Here is a 16671-nt window from a genome sequence, read left to right as displayed (position 1 = left end):
CGATGCCGCATTTCATGTGAATCAACTTTTTTCCTGTCAGCTTTCTTCACTGTTCAACTTTCACATCCACACATGGTAGCGGGGATTACTGTGGTATGAATTATCTCGAATACGGTTGCCAGCGACGCATCCTCACACTTTAGGATCTTTTCTCTCTCCTTCGTGGCCGCCATTCCCAATCCACTCAAATCTAGCCATTTAAATTTGAATGGGAAAATTTTCCAGTTCAGATTTTCTTGGAAAACCCACACCATTGGTTGGGTGCCTGTGCGAGAACAGCTGTCACACCTGTCCTTGTTCGTATGCCTTCCACCCAGGGGGTCTGGTACCGTATTTAACTGGGACAAATGGAGATGGTCAAGGTGAGGAAGAAAGGGGGTGTAGAGAAGTGAACAGTCTCCAGCATTTGCCCGCCTTTGTCTGCTGTGGAGCCATCTTTAGACAATCCACAAAAATAACACACAATCCCAAAACAGTGTGATATGAAAAAATATGTATACAGATGTGTGCTAAATGCCCATAGACCAATACAATAATCAAAGAGACAAGCTTAAAGCCATAATGCCATTTAGTGTCAGATAATATAAAGAACAACCAGTTATTCCTTCACAGAAAAAATCCAAAGGCCAGTAACATTTCACATAGCAGTCTGCTCCAGACTCTCAAAGTCTATATCCCTCTAACAGTCTTGTAGTTTCAAAGGCAGTCTGCTCCAAATTCAATCAGTCAACACTTATTCCGGATATTAAGTGTTTCAGACCTCTGGTCTTTCCTCAGGAACAAATCCTATATAGGAATCTTACATTTTAAGTTGACACTTTCATTAATTTACTTTTCTCTTAATCTACTCGGGCAAGGTCTCCTCACGTATTTCAAAACATGCTAGTGCTGCTGCCGAAGTTAAATGGACCCAAACTATGCCTCATTTTGAGAGTCTGGAGCAAACTGCTATGTGAAATGTTATTGGCCTTTGTATTTTTTCTGTGAAGGAATGACTGGTTGTTCTTTGTATTACCTGATGACACTAAATGATATTATGGCTTTAAGCTTGTCTCTTTGAGTATTGTATTGGTCTATGGGCATTTAGCACACATCTGTATCTATATTTTTTCATATCGAGCCACCTTTAGAGCCACATTTCCAAACACGTTGGCTTTTTAGTGGGCGTTCCACGATCACGTCCATGTAACACGCTGTTTGTTTGCTCTAGAACGTCTGTCTGCTTATTCCAGAGTTGTTGGCGTTGTTCTAAAACTGTGGGGGATATTTGGTATTCACCATTGTATGGCTTACAGGGATATATAGTGGCTACTATATAGTAGCACATTGTAAACCGCTCTGAGACCCGCTAGGGGTTATGAGCGGTATATAAGTCACCTGTAAATAAATAAATAAATAAATAAATATTTGCGACGGGGAGAGGGCGTTTCTATATATGGTGTATAGGGTTGCCTGGTCCAGGTTGGAAAGCTTCTGGAGATTTGGGGCTGGAGCCTGAGGAGGATAGGGAACTCAGTGGGGTACAAGGCCACAGAGTCCACCCTCCAAAGCAGCCATTTTCTCCAGGGGAACTGATCGCTGTAATTTGGAGATGAGCTGGAATTCCAGGGAATCTCCAGGCCCCACCTGGAGGCTGGCATCCATGGACCTCAGTGGGTTACAAGGCCACAGAGACCGCCCTCCAAAACAGCCATTTTATCCTGGGGAACTGATCTCTGTAGTCTGGAGATGAGCTGTAATTCTGGGGGTCCCCAGAGTCCACAGAGTCTACCCTCCAAAGCAGCCATTTTCTCCAGGGGAAACTGATCTCTGTAGTCTGGAGATGAGCTGGAATTTCAGGGGATCCCCAGGTCCCACCTGGAGGCTGGCATCCCTATTCATTTATTCCTCGATTTTCCTCCCAGCGGGGACCCAAAATGGTTTTCATTGTTCTGCTCTTCTCAATTTTATCCTCACAACAATCCTGTGAGGTAAATTAGGGTGATTAGATGTGCCTGGCCCATCGTCATCCAGCAGCCTTCCATGGCAGAGTTAAGGATTCAAAACTGGGTCTCTCAGATCTTAGTCAGAAACTGTAACCACTACACCACATTGGCTTATCCAGCGTATGATTTGATTCTATATGGAATTTTGTATGAGTTGTTTAGGGAGTACTATTCAGATTTTAAGCACTCTTCCTCTCATGGCTATCTGGTTAGTGCTCTCGGTGTTTCTGCGGTAGACCAAAGTTTGAGTTTACTGGCACCTTTAAGACCAACAGAGGTTTATTCTGGGTATAAGCTTTCGTGCGCATGCACGCTTCTTCAGATCTGAAGAAGTGCGCATGCGCGCGAAGGCTTGTGCCCAGAATAAACCTTTGTTGGCCTTAAAGGTGCCAGTGAACTCAAACTTCGTTCTGCTGCTTCAGACCAACATGGCTACCCATGTGTTTCTGTGGTGCACGTGTCACGTGTACTCTTTAAAAAAATATGTGGATGGGGCCCACAAATGTTTGAGGGGTGCGGCTTTTGGGTCCCATTCTTCTTGTTGTCTTCCCTATGCTGCTAGTAGACCCAGTCCTGCTTTTTGACTGAGAGGCAGCTGCCCTCAAGTATCAGGTTTTTGGGGTGTCATTAAAGGCCACCGACTGTCAATGATTTACCTCACCCTATTTCCGTCCCACCCAGAGATGGCGCCGTTTGTGTCTTCTGCCTCAGGCACTTAAAACGCCTCGCGCTAACAGAAGAACCAAATAGTGTCGCCTCAGTCCCGTGCATAAATTGATTTACATAAATTAATTTTCAAGGGAAGCTTTTGGGATCGCCTTTGGTCTAAGGTTGCCAGATGGTTTTTGTATCGAAAGACAATCCCTTTCGCTGTCTAAGGATTATTGTCTTATTTTACCAGAGCGTTGTAGTCCCGGAGAATTGCAGTTACCACACCTTCTTAGCGTCCCTTTCTTTCGACGTTTGGAATCTGTGGAGCCTTTTGTTAGAAAAGGGTGGGTTAAAATGTTGTAATTGAACAAATACTTTCTGAATGGAATCTGGACCAACTGAGAACAGACAAAAAATTGCACACATGGCAGCCAAGTGTCAAGGCCTTGTGTAATTATTGAGACAGGGCTGCTTTTGTTGAAGGCAACTTTGTGTTCCTCTTAACGTTGCTCTGCTTCCAGAGGATGAACAGGCTTAATCCAGAGTAGTGTCCTATTTTTCCAACAGTGACTGGCAATGGGTGTTAAGGAGGAGGAAGTATGTAAACACGCCTGTCTGGCCACGATGACAGTTTTTAGCGGCTTTCACGTTTAAAGGACCTTTCTGATGATACATGCCCTAAACTGGGGGTCCCCAACTTGGTTCCTGTGGGTGCCATGGTGTTGCCATTTTGGTGTAGTGGTTAGGAGCGCAGACTCTAATCTGGGGGTTTGATTCCCCACTCTTCCACATGCAGCTGCTGGTGTGACCTTGGGTCAGTCACAAGTTCTCTCAGAGCTGTTCTCTCACAAGCAGTCCTCAAAAGAGCTCTCTCAGCCCCACCTGCCTCACGGGGTGTCTGTTGCGGGGAGGGGAAGGGAAAGGAGATTGTAAGCGGCTCTGAGACTCGTTCGGGTAGTGAAGGGCGGGGTATGAATCCAGTCTCCTTCCCCTCTTCCTCGTCTTCCTCCTCCTCCTCCTCCTTCGTCTTCTTCCTGGTGTCCACCTAGTGTTTTTAGAAAGCGGGCGGGGCTAGGTGGGGCTTTTGCCCAGCAAGGCTTTTGATTGGCCATTGGAGATTTGCTTGACTCTGCAGATTTTTTTTCAAATGTTGCTTTGGCATCAGCTGCCACCACGGCACAAGGATCTTCACTGGGCGACTTGAAGGTAAGCCGTGGCAGCCATTTTGTGGCTGGCTCCGCCTCCCAAGGCAGCCATTTTGTGCCTGCGCCCACCATGCTGTGTCAGAATGCCAAAGGTGCCCACGGGTTCCAAAAGGTTGGAGCCTCTGCCCTAAAACATCTTCGTTGCTGGCAGTGATAGTTTGCTTAATCTATTTAGGTGTACCTGAACGGGTCCACGGCTCAGGTCTACAGCACGGTGTTCACCGGCCAGCGTTCCCCAGTCAATCCAGACCTGCTGCTAGACGGAAGTGGGGCCCACCTGTATGTGATGACGGCCTCACAGGTGAGTCGCGGGGGCTCGGAGCTGTGCCCCCCGCCCCACGCTTTATTTTCTGAAACAGTGCTTCTTAAGAAATTCTGCCCCAAATCTGGTTTCAATGGAGATGACTGTGACATGGGGGAATTTCAGACAGGCGATATCTCCCGGTAGGGAACCGGTTCTCAAACGGGTTCTGGTCTGTCATTTCAGACAGAACCCGTTCGAGAATCGGTTCCCTACCGGAATGTAACTGCCATTTCATACACAAAAGCTTCTGTCCCGTTTAGGAACCGGGACTGAAGCGTTTTACCTGTCAACCGCTTCCGAGTAGTCTTCCGTTCCCTCTCCTGGTTCTGCTACGCTTTTTTCCCGCCGTTTTTCGCCCGCGCGGGTTCCCTCTCCGGGTTCTTTTAAGCTTTTTCCCCGCCGTTTTTTGCCCGCGCGGGTTTTTTTTTTTGAACATTTGATTTATAGCGTTATATCGCTATAACGCTATACCGGAACTTCAAACTCCAATGGGATCGCTATTGCGATCGTTTGGAGTTCCGGTATAGCGTTATATCGCTATAACGCTATAAATCAAACTTTAAAAAAAATCGATCACCCGTGCGGGAAGAAAACGGCGGGAAAACAAAGTGGTGCAAGTCTGTAATGCCAAACCGCTTCTGATCCGGCTCATTTCCGGTAGGGGCAAGCCATGTGTGAAATGGCAGCCCTGTACCGGTTCACTTCAAAACGGAAGATTACCGGCTTGAAACCGGGTGAAACTGGGTAATGTGAAATTCCCCACGGTCTTTTTGGGGTGTGTGTGTAGCAGAACTGGCGAGGGAAGGTGGCGTGGTGTAGCCCAGCGTCATCAGCTCCTGGAAGCTAAGCAGGGTCCTTTTCACTTGCCTTGAAAGCCCATTAGTGAGATTGCCAGAAGTTGGACGCTGAGCTGAGTCAGTTCTTGGATGAGGAACCACCTCTTTGCAGAGGAAGGCCATGGCAAACCGCCTCTGCTTCTCACTTCCCCTGAAAGTCCCTTGCTGGGGTCACTTTAAGTTGGAAGCTAAGAGGGGTCGGGACTTGGGCAGGAGGCCACCAAGGGAGGCTATGCAGAGGAAGGCAATGGCAGACCACTGCTGTTCATCTCTACCCTTGAAAGCCCCTTGCTGGGATCTCGATAAGTTGGAAGCTAAGCAGGGTTGGTACTTGGAGGGGAGACCGTCAAGGAAGACTCTGCAGAGGAAGGCCATAGGCAACCCACTTCTGCTTCTCGCTTGCCTGGAAAGCCCCTTGCTGGGGTCACCGTTAGTCAGCTTAGACACACACACACACAGGGGTCATTTCCTGCAGGTCATTTCCTGCAGGAGCGCACAGGAGCAGAGCTCCGGCAGTAAAGAGCCCAGGGGGCGGGCACATGCAACAAGCCCCACCCCCTGCTCCCAGCAGCCCTCAGTCAGAGCAAGAAGCAGCCAGGTAAGCTGCAGAGCCCCTCCCGGCCCAAAACAGTCCAGTGGCACCCTTAAGACCAAGTTTTATTCCGGTACAAGCTCTCCCTCCTCTGTGATGACAGATCTGCACGTCCCCCCCCCCCAATAGCTAGCAATCCAAAACAGTCCAGTGGAGCCTGAGCGGAGGGTGTTGCCTTCTGACACACTTCTGGTGATGTCAGGGGGTGTGGCATAGGCAAATAGGTTATGGTAATGAGTTATGCGAATGAGCTCCTGCACCTCTTTTTCTACGAAATGACCCCTACACACGCACACAGAGCACAACTGAACCAGGAGCTTTGTGGTGCCTTTAAAGAATAACAGATATGTGGTTGGTGTTCCCTCTAAGCTGTGGAGTCTCGTGAGCAAAAATTCTACTTTGTGAGCGACTGGCATTCAAGTTGTGAGCGAGCGACTTGGCTGCTGCATCAATCAGTTTGCTCTGGAGCCATCCCTTCCTGAGCAAAGGCAAAAATCTGTGAGCTGGAGGCTAAAAAACTCTGGGCTAGCTCACACTAACGCAGCTTAGAGGGAACACTGGCATAGGCTTCTATGGGCCGGAGTCCACTTCTCCAGCTGCATGAAGTGAGTTTTCGGTTGGCGGAGTAGGAAGCCCACATCCTCTGTGAGGCATTTAAACTTTACACTTAAAGACCAATTCAAGACGGCAGGGGAGAGCGATTTGCCTTTTCTTGCTGCGAAAGAGCTTGACTCCCTTGCGTTTGGAGCAGCAGAATCATCCATCCGCAAGTGTAGGGCCTGCTCCACACTGAGGTCAATGCTCCCTCTAAGCTGTGGAGTCTTGTGAGCAAGAATTCTACTTTGTGAGCTCCCGGCATTAAAGTCGTGAGCGAGCAGTTTGGCTACTGCATACATTAGTTTGCTCCGGAGCCATCCTTCCTGAGCTAAGACAAAAATGTGTGAGCAGGAGGCTAAAAAACTGTGAGTTGGCTCACACTAACTCACCTTAGGGGGAACACTGACTGAAACCCCCCAAATCGAAGCCCGCTCCAGTTTTCCTTGAGGCCGTCTCATTCATCCCTTATTTATAAAGTTTCCCAGCCACCGCAAAGCTCTTCTCCGTAAAAAGCCTGGAATTTGTGCCAAGGAGACTAGTGCAAATTACATGTCCAGTGCTTGTGCAGAATTTAAACCACCTATTGACGATTCTCTTTCCGACACAGGTCTCCAAAGTCCCAGTTTCCGAATGCCCCAACTTCCAGGACTGCGACTCGTGTCTGCGTGCCCAAGACCCTTTCTGCGGTTGGTGCGTCCTGCAGAGCAGGTTGGTCTTCACTAAGGACTAGTAGAATGTCAAGTTTTGCATTTTTAAGACGGTACGTGCTTCCCCCCCCCATACCCCGCTCTAATACAACTGGTTGATTGGCAGGTGCACCCGCAAGTTGGAATGTGAGCGCCACGAGGTACCCAATCACTGGCTCTGGAGCTACGGGGCTGACAGCCAGTGTCTGCAAGTGGAACAGATGTCCCCGGCCAATCAGAGTAGAGAAGAACGGACAGAGGTGGGTGAGGCAGGTGGAGTGTTCGGGACTGTTCTTCCAGCTTGGCGCTAATGCACCTGTTCACCCTCTTTGGAATGCATGTAATGAAGCCACTCCGTGTCACTTGTGTTTGCTGCAAGGATATCCCCTCCCCACCCTGCAAGCTGTATGTAAGCAAGTTCTCATCCAGTGGCAACAAACACAGGCAAGAGTATCTAGATATCCAGTTTGGTGTCGTAGTTAGGAGCGCGGACTCTAATCTGGAGAGCCGGGTTTGATTCCCCACTCCTCCACATGCTGCTGCTGGGTGACCTTGGGTCAGTCACAGTTCTTTCAGAGCTGTTCTCTCACGAGCAGTTCTCGAAAGAGCTCTCTCCGCCCAGCCTACCTCACAGGGTGTCTGTTGTGGGAAGGGGAAGATGGTAAGACGCTCTGAGACTCATTCAGGTAGTGAAGGGCGGGGTATAAGTCCCTCCTCCTCATTGTCGTCGTCTTCTTCTTCTCCACTTTTCTCTACCTTAAGGAGTCTCAACGCAGCTTATAAATCCAATCATCTCTCCTCCTCCTCCTCCTTCTTCGTCTTCCTCCCTGCTCTCTGCCAAGATAGATTCCCACCCCATCTTGGCTCCCAATTAAACTTGAGAAGAAGAAGAGTTGGTTTTTATACTCCACTTTTCTCTACCCAAAGGAGTCTCAATGCAGCTTATAAATCCAATCATCTCTCCTCCTCCTCCTCCCCCTCCTCCTCCTCCTGCTCCTCCTCTTCTTCTTCATGTTCCCTGCTCTCTGCCAAGATTGATTCCCACCCCATCTTGGCTCCCAGTTAAACCTGAGAAGAAGAAGAGTTGGTTTTTATACTCCACTTTTCTCTACCCAAAGGAGTCTCAATGCAGCTTATAAATCCAATCATCTCTCCTCCTCCTCCTCCCCCTCCTCCTCCTCCTGCTCCTCCTCTTCTTCTTCATGTTCCCTGCTCTCTGCCAAGATTGATTCCCACCCCATCTTGGCTCCCAGTTAAACCTGAGAAGAAGAAGAGTTGGTTTTTATACTCCACTTTTCTCTACCCAAAGGAGTCTCAATGCAGCTTATAAATCCAATCATCTCTCCTCCTCCTCCTCCCCCTCCTCCTCCTCCTGCTCCTCCTCTTCTTCTTCATGTTCCCTGCTCTCTGCCAAGATTGATTCCCACCCCATCTTGGCTCCCAGTTAAACCTGAGAAGAAGAAGAGTTGGTTTCTATACTCCACTTTTCTCTACCCGAAGGAGTCTCAACACAGCTTACATTCACCTTCCCTTCCCCTGCCCACAACAGGCACCTTGTGACGTAGGTGGGGCCGAGAGAGTTCGGAGAGAACCGTGACTGGCCCAAGGTCCCCCAGCAGGCTTTGCAGGGAGGAGGAGTGGGGAATCAAACCCGGCGCTCCAGATTAGAGCCCGCCAGTCTTAATCCCTACACCACTCTGCCCCTCATCGGAGGTGCCTGCACGGTTCGTTCAAGATCTGTAAAATCCTTTGGCTGCTCAGCTAATAGCCCTGCGTTTCCTGTCGCCCTTTTCTTTAAAATACGGAGCGGCGTTAGAAGCAGAAAAACCAATCGCTCAGCATTCCGGGTAAAATATGTGCCTCTCGCCCTGCCCAGGTCTCCATGCTGGTTCCCGAACTCCCCGCCTTGGCCGAGGGGGAGAACTACGACTGTGCCTTTGGGACCCAAGACAGCCCCGCCGAGCTCGAAGGCTCCTGGGTGCGCTGCCTCTCGCCGGTTCCCGCGCAGGTGCCGCCCACCCAAGAGGGCAAAGGTGAGCCCAGGCGACGCACGTGCACTGTTGCACCCTTGACGCTCCACTTGATGAGTTGATACAAAGTACTTCCCACAACCTGTCCCTACTGAAGCCTTTTACTAGTGGCTGGACCCACAGCCACGTGCAGGTGGTCATTTCATACCACGGAGAGAGCGCGGAGAACGTGGCTGCGTGGTTAATGGCTGCATCGGAAGGTGTGGCGGCGGAGGCTGGTTCAGAAGATGGCGGTTCAGAAGCTGGCTCCATGGCTTGCCCAGAGACACCCTGAAAATGGTTTCCCTCAGAAAAGAATTGATGTGGGAAGATGCACTGAACCTCTGAATCCCAGAGCCAGGAGCCAACCTCAGGGGAAGGCCTCGGCCTCCCTGCCCTGTTGCTGGCCCTCCAGAGGGACTGGCTGGCCCCTGTGTGAGACAGGAGGCTGGACTGGAGGGACCCTCCCTGGTCTGACCCAGCAGGGCTCTTCTGATGCTCTTCTCAGGGGAAGGCCTCGGCCTCCCTGCCCTGTTGCTGGCCCTCCAGAGGGACTGGCTGGCCCCTGTGTGAGACAGGAGGCTGGACTGGAGGGACCCTCCCTGGTCTGACCCAGCAGGGCTCTTCTGATGCTCTTCTCAGGGGAAGGCCTCGGCCTCCCTGCCCTGTTGCTGGCCCTCCAGAGGGACTGGCTGGCCCCTGTGTGAGACAGGAGGCTGGACTGGAGGGACCCTCCCTGGTCTGACCCAGCAGGGCTCTTCTGATGCTCTTCTCAGGGGAAGGCCTCGGCCTCCCTGCCCTGTTGCTGGCCCTCCAGAGGGACTGGCTGACCTCTGTGTGAGACGGGAGGCTGGACTAGAGGGACCCTCACTGGTCTGATCCAGCAGGGCTCGCCTGATTTCTTATCAGTGGGTGGCCTCGGCCTCTCTGCCCTGTTGTTGGCTCTCCAGAGGAACTGACTGGCCACTGTGTGAGACGGGAGGCTAGGCTGGAGGGACCCTCACTGGTCTGATCCAGCAGGGGTCTTCTTTTATGTTCTTATCAGGGGAAGGCCTTGGCCTCTCTGCCCTTTTGTTGGATCTCCAGAGGGACTGGTTGTCCACTGTGTGAGACGGGATGCTGGGCTAGATGGACCACTGGTCTGACCCAGCAGGGCTGTTCTGATGTTCTTCTCAGGGGAAGGCCTCGGCCTGCATGCCCGTTTCTCTCTCCGTTTCTCACAGTACTAGAACTCATTGGCACTCCATGAAATTAATGAGTGGTAGGCTCAGAACAGGTCAAAGGAAGTACTTCTTCCCCCAAAAAAGTAATTAAGACATGGAATTCACTGCTACAGGAAGCCATGGTAGCTACAGGCATAGACATCTTCAGGAGGGGATTGGAGAAACATCTGGAGCAGAGGTCCATCAGTGGCTCTTAGCCACAAGGTATAGATGGAGCACTCTGTCTGGGGCAGTGATGCTGTGTTTTCTTGGTGCCGGGGGGATAACAGTGGGAGGGCTTCTGGAGTTTCCTGATAGCACCTGGGTTTTGACCACTGTGTGTCATGGAGTGTTGAACTAGATGGGCCTGATCCAACATGGCTTCTCTTATGTTCATATGCCTGGGGCAGTGTCTTCTTGGTGCTTGAGGGGGGGGGCCACAGTGGGGGGGGCTTCTGGAGTTCTGGCCCCACTGTTGGACCTCCTGATGGCATCTGGGTTTTGGCCACTGTGTGTCACAGAGTGTTGGACTGGATGGACCATTGGCCTGATCCCACAGGGCTTCTCTTACATCCTTATACCCATCTTACGTGATGGGTAGTTGGAATAACTTCCCTGACCCTAGATGCCTTCTGTGAGTATGTCCATTCTTTCCCTTCCTCAGATCACGTGACCGTGGCCTTAGCCTTGATGTTCCGGGACGTGGTGGTGGCTTCCACAGGCTTCTCCTTCTACGACTGCAACGCAGTGAGCCAGCTTGCTGACGCAACACCGTGAGTAAATTTGGGGACGGTGGGGTGGTTGCAGACGGGGCCGGAAGCACATCCATAAGGTGGTTGTGTGTGGGAAAAGCAGAATGTGGGGAAAGCAGAGTCCCCACAGAGGAGGAGGAGGAGGAGAGATTGGATTTATACCCCTGCCCTTCGCTACCGGAAGGAGTCTCAGAATGGCTTACAATCTCTTCTCCTTTACCCGCCCCACAGCAGACACCCTGTGAGGTTGGCAGCGCCGTCTGCCAGCGATGAGGCAGGTTAAGGAAACTAAGCAAAGGACTGAGGCCCAGCCTTTTTGTCGTTCAGAATATTACTGATTTTTCTGTTTCTGTCCTTGGAAACCTTGCCGAAACTTTCAAACCATCTCTCAGAACGCCGGCCCATCCCCCCGTCCCCCCAGCACATACTAAATAGTTGCAAATCTTCTTCTCCTCCTTCTTCCGTAGGTGTGGGAAATGCGTTGGCAGTCCGTGGATGTGCCACTGGTGTCCAGCCAGTCACCAGTGTGTCTCTGGCGGGCCCTGCCCGAATGGAGAGGGGCCGATCTACAACGAGAAGGTGAGTAACTCTGTGGAAGCCCTTCCCGCCTAACCGTGATACTAGAGGCAAGGAAAGACCAAAGGCATTATTTTGCTCACTTCACCTTTATACATCGTTCTCCTGTGGCTCCGTTTGATCCTCACAACAACCCTGTGAGGTAGGCTGGGCCTGAGAAGGTGGTCACCCAGCGGGCTTCCATTGCACGGGAGGGGATCCGAACCCAGGCCTCAGAGAGATGCTAGTCCAACAGTCTGACTACAACAGAACAGAGCAAGAGTCCCGTAGCACCTGACAGACTAACAAAATGTGTGGCAGGGGAGGAGCTTTTGAGAGCCGCTACTCACTTCTTCAGAAACAGGGCCGTAGACAGGGTTGGGGCTTTAGGGGCGGAGCCTCCCCACAATGAGGGCAGAGCCCCACCATGGCACAAGCTTCCTCCCACCGACCCTTTGCCAGCCAGCGAGATGGGATGTTGGCACTCCGAGGTGGCCCATCTCATTGGCTGGCGAAGACCCGGGCCGGGGTGGGGGGTGGGGAGAGAAGCTTGAGTGGCTCGAGTTGAGAGCCAGTTTGTTGTGGTGGTTAGGAGCACAGATTCTAATCTGGGAGAACACGGTTTGATCTCCCCACTCCTCCGCAGGGAGCTGCTGGTGTGACCTTGGGTCAGTCACAAGTCCTCTCAGAGCTGTTCTCTCACAAGCTGTACTTTAAGAGCTCCCTCAGCCCCGCCTACCTCCCAGGGTGCCTGTTGTGAGGAGGGGAAGGGAAATGAGTTTGTCAGCTTCTCTGAGACTCCTTTGGGTAGTGAAGGGCAGGGTATAAATCCAGTCTCTTCTTCTTCTTCTTCTTTTACCTCACAGGGTGTCTGTTGTGAGGAGGGGAAGGGAAAGGAGATTGTGAGCCGCTCTGAGACACCTTTGGGTAGTGAAGGGCGGGGGATAAATCCAATCTCTTCTTCTTCTTCTTCTTTTACCTCACAGGGTGTCTGTTGTGGGGACGGGAAGGGGAAGGAGTTTGTCAGCCGCTCTGAGACTCCTCTGGGTAGTGAAGGACGGGGTATAAATCCAATCTCTTCTTCTTCTTCTTCTTTTACCTCACGGGGTGTCTGTTGTGGGGAGGGGAAGGGGAAGGAGTTTGCCAGCCGCTCTGAGACTCCTTCGGGTAGCGAAGGGTGGGTGGGGTATAACCAGTCTCTTCTCCTTCTCTTTGGCTCTCCTCCTCCTCCTCTGAACAGAGAGGGAGGTAGGAGAGTCACTCGTGGTGACGTCACTACTGACATCACCACATGGAGGGATGTCCCCCCCACCCCCCCCCCCCCTGAAGCTCCTGGCTACAGGGCTGCAGAAGAAGTGAGCCAGTGTCTCACAAAATCTCCTCCCCTGCTACCAATGTTGTTGGTCTTTGAGGCCCTCCTGGAATCTTGCTCTTTTCTACTGCTACAGACAGGCCAACATGGCTTTGCTCGCCTTGAGCTTCCCTGAAGAGGTGAGCCGTGACTCGCGAAAGCTCCTCCCCTGCCCCAGATTCTGTTACTCTCTCAGTTGCTCCTGGACTCCTGCTCTTTTCTCCTGCTCCAGACAGATTAACCCGGCTTCCCATCTCAGTTAGTCTGACGGCGCTGTACCAGCAGCTGCGCTGAATCCCTCCTTGTCTTCCAGGTGCCCACCGAAGACCCCCAGGGCCCGGCCTCTTGCCCCGCTGTGGAGATTGTTCCCGAGTCACACCTGATTCCCGTGGGTGTCGAAATGCCGTTGAGTCTGGTTGCCTGGAATCTCCACTTGGTGGGGGTGAGTTGGGGACGCCGGAAGCCAAAGGCAGGGGTGTCGAGCTGCTTGGTTACGAGGGCCGGATCTGACATAAATGAGACCTTGTTGGGCCGGGCCGTGCGTGTCATAAAATGGAATGCCAGGTAGTGGAGATATAAACTTTATAAAGGACACAAAGGGTTTGTTTTAACTGAGCCCGTACCCGGGGAGGGCGGGGTATAAGTGGAATTAAATAAATAAATAAATAAATTAAAATAAAAACATCAGCTCTGTGAACTGCGAACCTACTTCTTTTTTTTTAAACACAATTTATTAGGATATATTAAAAAGTTAAACATATATCAATACTTAAATCTTTATACATCCTTTCCTCCTCTTCCCCCCCCCCTTTTCGGCTTCCCGCAGTGCTACAACCTCCAGCTCAATTCTTATATTCACTTCACACCTCTCTTTTTCATAATACATCTATAGGTAACTTATCTTTCAACTGTTATTCATATACATTCTGATTTATTGACATTCACCATAGAAATCTCATGCTGAGAGTTCTGGGTCTAGGACCCAGGTTAAAACACGAGATTAAGAGAGTCTGGCGAAGCAAGCTATGATGCAGCAGCAGCAGCAGAACTGGAAGCAGGAGATGGCCAGTTCCACTGTGGGCCTGACGGAAGCCCTCCGGGGGTCTGATCTGGCCCCCGGGCCGCATGTTTGACACCCCTGGCCTAAGGCATTGGCTCTCCGAAGGTATTGGCTATCACGTACAAAGCCTTTCATGGCCCTGCCCCCTCTTATTTGCGGGAGCGCCTCTCCCCCTGTGCTCTGCCACGACAGCTTCGCTTACATCAGCAGGGGCTTCTGCAGGTTCAAACCTGCAAATGGGCAAAATTCACAACTCCCCATACAGGTCCTTTCTAGCGGTGGCCCCCCACTTTATAGAATGACCTGCCTGAGGAAGTCACATGCATGAAGCTGCCTTATATTAAGTCAGACCCCTCGGTCCATCAAGATCAGTATTGTCTACTCAGACGGGCAGCGGCTCTCCAGGGTCTCAGGCGGAGGTCTTTCGCATCACCTACTCCCCGATCCTTGAATTGAAGATGCCGGGGGATTGAACCTGGGACCTTCTGCAACCAAGCAGACGCTCTGCCACTGAGCCACGTCCCTTCTGTTTTAAGTCAGGAAGGTTCCCCACTCTCCTGCGTTTCCGCAGCTATGTGAAACTGAACTATTCAAGAGGGCTTGTCTGCACAGGTAGTCGGGTGGCACTGTATGAACCTGTTTTGCAAACTTGCTTGGATAAGTGATTGGAGACCGCGGTCTGCCCTGCTGTGTTTGGTTTATTGTAAGTAGGGCCCTATTATGTAATTTCTTTACTACCTGATGGTTCACATGAATATTTATGCTGTACTTCAGTTCTTTCTGGGGGTTCCAGATCTCTAAAACCCTCAATGCGTTGGTAATTGAATGTACCATTTTGTTGATTGCACTGACTCACTATGTGTAATCTGCCTGGAGTCACTGTAAGAACATCATCAGAAGAGCCCTGCTAGATCAGCCCCAGTGGTCCATCTTGTTCAGCATCCTGTCTCACACAGTGGCCAGCCAGTTTCTCTGGAGGGCCAACAACAGGGCATAGAGGCCGAGGCCTTCCCCTGATAAGAACACCAGAAGAGCCCTGCTGGATCAGACCAGTGAGGGTCCATCTAGTCCAGCTTCCCGTCTCACACAGGGGCCAGCCATTTTCTCTGGAGGGCCAACAACAGGGCAGAGAGGCCGAGGCCTTCCCCTGATAAGGACACCAGAAGAGCCCTGCTGGGTCAGACCAGGGAGGGTCCCTCTAGTCCAGCCTCCCGTCTCACGCAGGGGCCAGCCAGTTCCTCTGGAGGGCCAACAACAGGGCAGAGAGGCCAATGCCTTCATAAGAGCATCAGAAGAGCCCTGCTGGATCAGACCAGTGAAGGTCCATGTAGTCCGGCGTCCTGCCTCACACAGGGGCCAACCAGTTCCTCTGGAGGGCCAGCAACAGGGCAGAGAGGCTGAGGCCTTCCCTTGATGCTTCCTCCTGGCTCTGGGATTCTGAGGATTAGTACCTCTGAATATGGAGCTTCCCCTCAGTCACCATGGCTAGTAGCCAATGATAGACTTATTCTCCACACATCTAATAAGGACGTAAGAAGGACAGCGGACTATAGATAACACAAATAAACAGACTAATGAGAGGGTGAGATCGGACTGGGAAAGGCAGGGTATTTGCCGTTTGACACACCGGTGGTTCACTTTCCTTACAGAGGTGAAGAGGTTTAAAACTGCCAGGTGTGTGTCTCTCTCCTCTCCCCCCACCTCCACCAAGAATCCTGGGAACTGTATTCTTTGCAATGGTGCTCTTAAAGGCCACTTTGCAGAACTTTTGGGGTTCTGCTACAGGTGGGCGCTGAGCACAGTTTTAACAGCTTGAAATGCATCTCACTGACATATTCCAGTGGCCGAGGATGGCATATTTGTGCTAGTGGGGCTCACCTGTAGCTCATCGCTCCACCTGCATGCTGGTTCTTTGTAAAGAGGCACCGTCTCTGGCCAGGTGGGTCCTGTCTGCAGATGCTGAATTGGATTGATGTTTGGGCTGGGCATTGCCCCTTGCTCACTCTCCCAGTAGCTGTAGAGATGGACTGACGGCTTTTGAGGCGGGGCTGTCAGTGAAAAGAGAAGAGAAGAATAGGTTGGATTTATACCCTGCCCTTCACTACCCAAAGGTGTCTCAGAGCGGCTCACAATCTCCTTTCCTTTCCCCTCCCCACAACACACACCTTGTGAGGAAGGTGGGGCTGAGAGAGCTCTTTCGAGGACTGCCCATGAGAGAACAGTTCTGGGATAACTTGCGACTGACCCAAGGTCGCACCAGCAGCTGCATGTGGAGGAATGGGGGAATCAAACCCGGCTCTCCCAGATTAGAGTCCGCACTCCTAACCACTACACCAGGGTCCAGTCTCACTTTGCCCTTTGGCATCTCTAGGATTCAGAGAAGCTCTCCTGCGTGCTGGAGGTGGAGGGGACCTCAGTCGTGGTCCCAGCGTCGCTGGAGGAAGGGGACAGGGGAACCTCGCATCGTGTGCAGTGCCTGCCCCGGACATACAGTTACACCCAGCCTGCCCCAGAGCTCCACGTGCCCCTCTATGTCCTGGTGGGGGATGACCAGCGCCTTGATAGCCGCGGAGACCTGCATGGTAAGCGGGGTGCGGTGGAGGATGGATGGGTGGGTGGATTTGGGGTGTGGTGATCATCTTCGTGCTCTCTTCATGTGTGTGCGTGCGTGTGTGTGTGCACGTACATGTCACAGGCTGGGGTGCCAGATAAAGGGAGTCCAGAGCAGGCCAAGGTCAGGGGCCAAGAAGACAGTGCAAAGTCCAAAAAGCCAAGTCGGGGACTCAGGAGCAATGTTCCCAGTCTGGCTACCTTAGGACCAGGGAGGGCCAAACGGTTTTGTGACCTTGACTGTAGTGCTCTCTGGGGGAACGTGTGGGGGAGTCC

The 16671-nt window shown here is 51.7% G+C and overlaps 1 protein-coding gene across 1 annotated transcript in view; it reads left to right on the top strand.

Annotated features, from left to right (window-relative positions):
- The window catches only part of PLXNB3 (plexin B3), a gene marked incomplete at its 3' end in the record, with an annotated part of 72186 nt that overhangs the window by 18262 nt on the left and 37253 nt on the right, over positions 1–16671 (top strand). The window contains exons 4-11 of the mRNA XM_015413147.1: positions 4017–4142; positions 6778–6878; positions 6984–7116; positions 8733–8889; positions 10732–10840; positions 11287–11398; positions 13039–13167; positions 16157–16367. Coding sequence (XP_015268633.1) covers positions 4017–4142; positions 6778–6878; positions 6984–7116; positions 8733–8889; positions 10732–10840; positions 11287–11398; positions 13039–13167; positions 16157–16367 — 1078 coding nt within the window. The remainder of the gene's footprint in view (positions 1–4016; positions 4143–6777; positions 6879–6983; positions 7117–8732; positions 8890–10731; positions 10841–11286; positions 11399–13038; positions 13168–16156; positions 16368–16671) is intronic.

This window comes from Gekko japonicus, unplaced genomic scaffold, assembly GCF_001447785.1.
Source record: "Gekko japonicus isolate JY-2015 unplaced genomic scaffold, Gekko_japonicus_V1.1 scaffold4570, whole genome shotgun sequence".
NCBI classification, from domain to species: Eukaryota; Metazoa; Chordata; class Lepidosauria; order Squamata; family Gekkonidae; genus Gekko; species Gekko japonicus.
The sequence above is the reverse complement of the archived record's forward strand: the minus strand, read 5'-3'. Positions and strand labels throughout refer to the sequence as shown.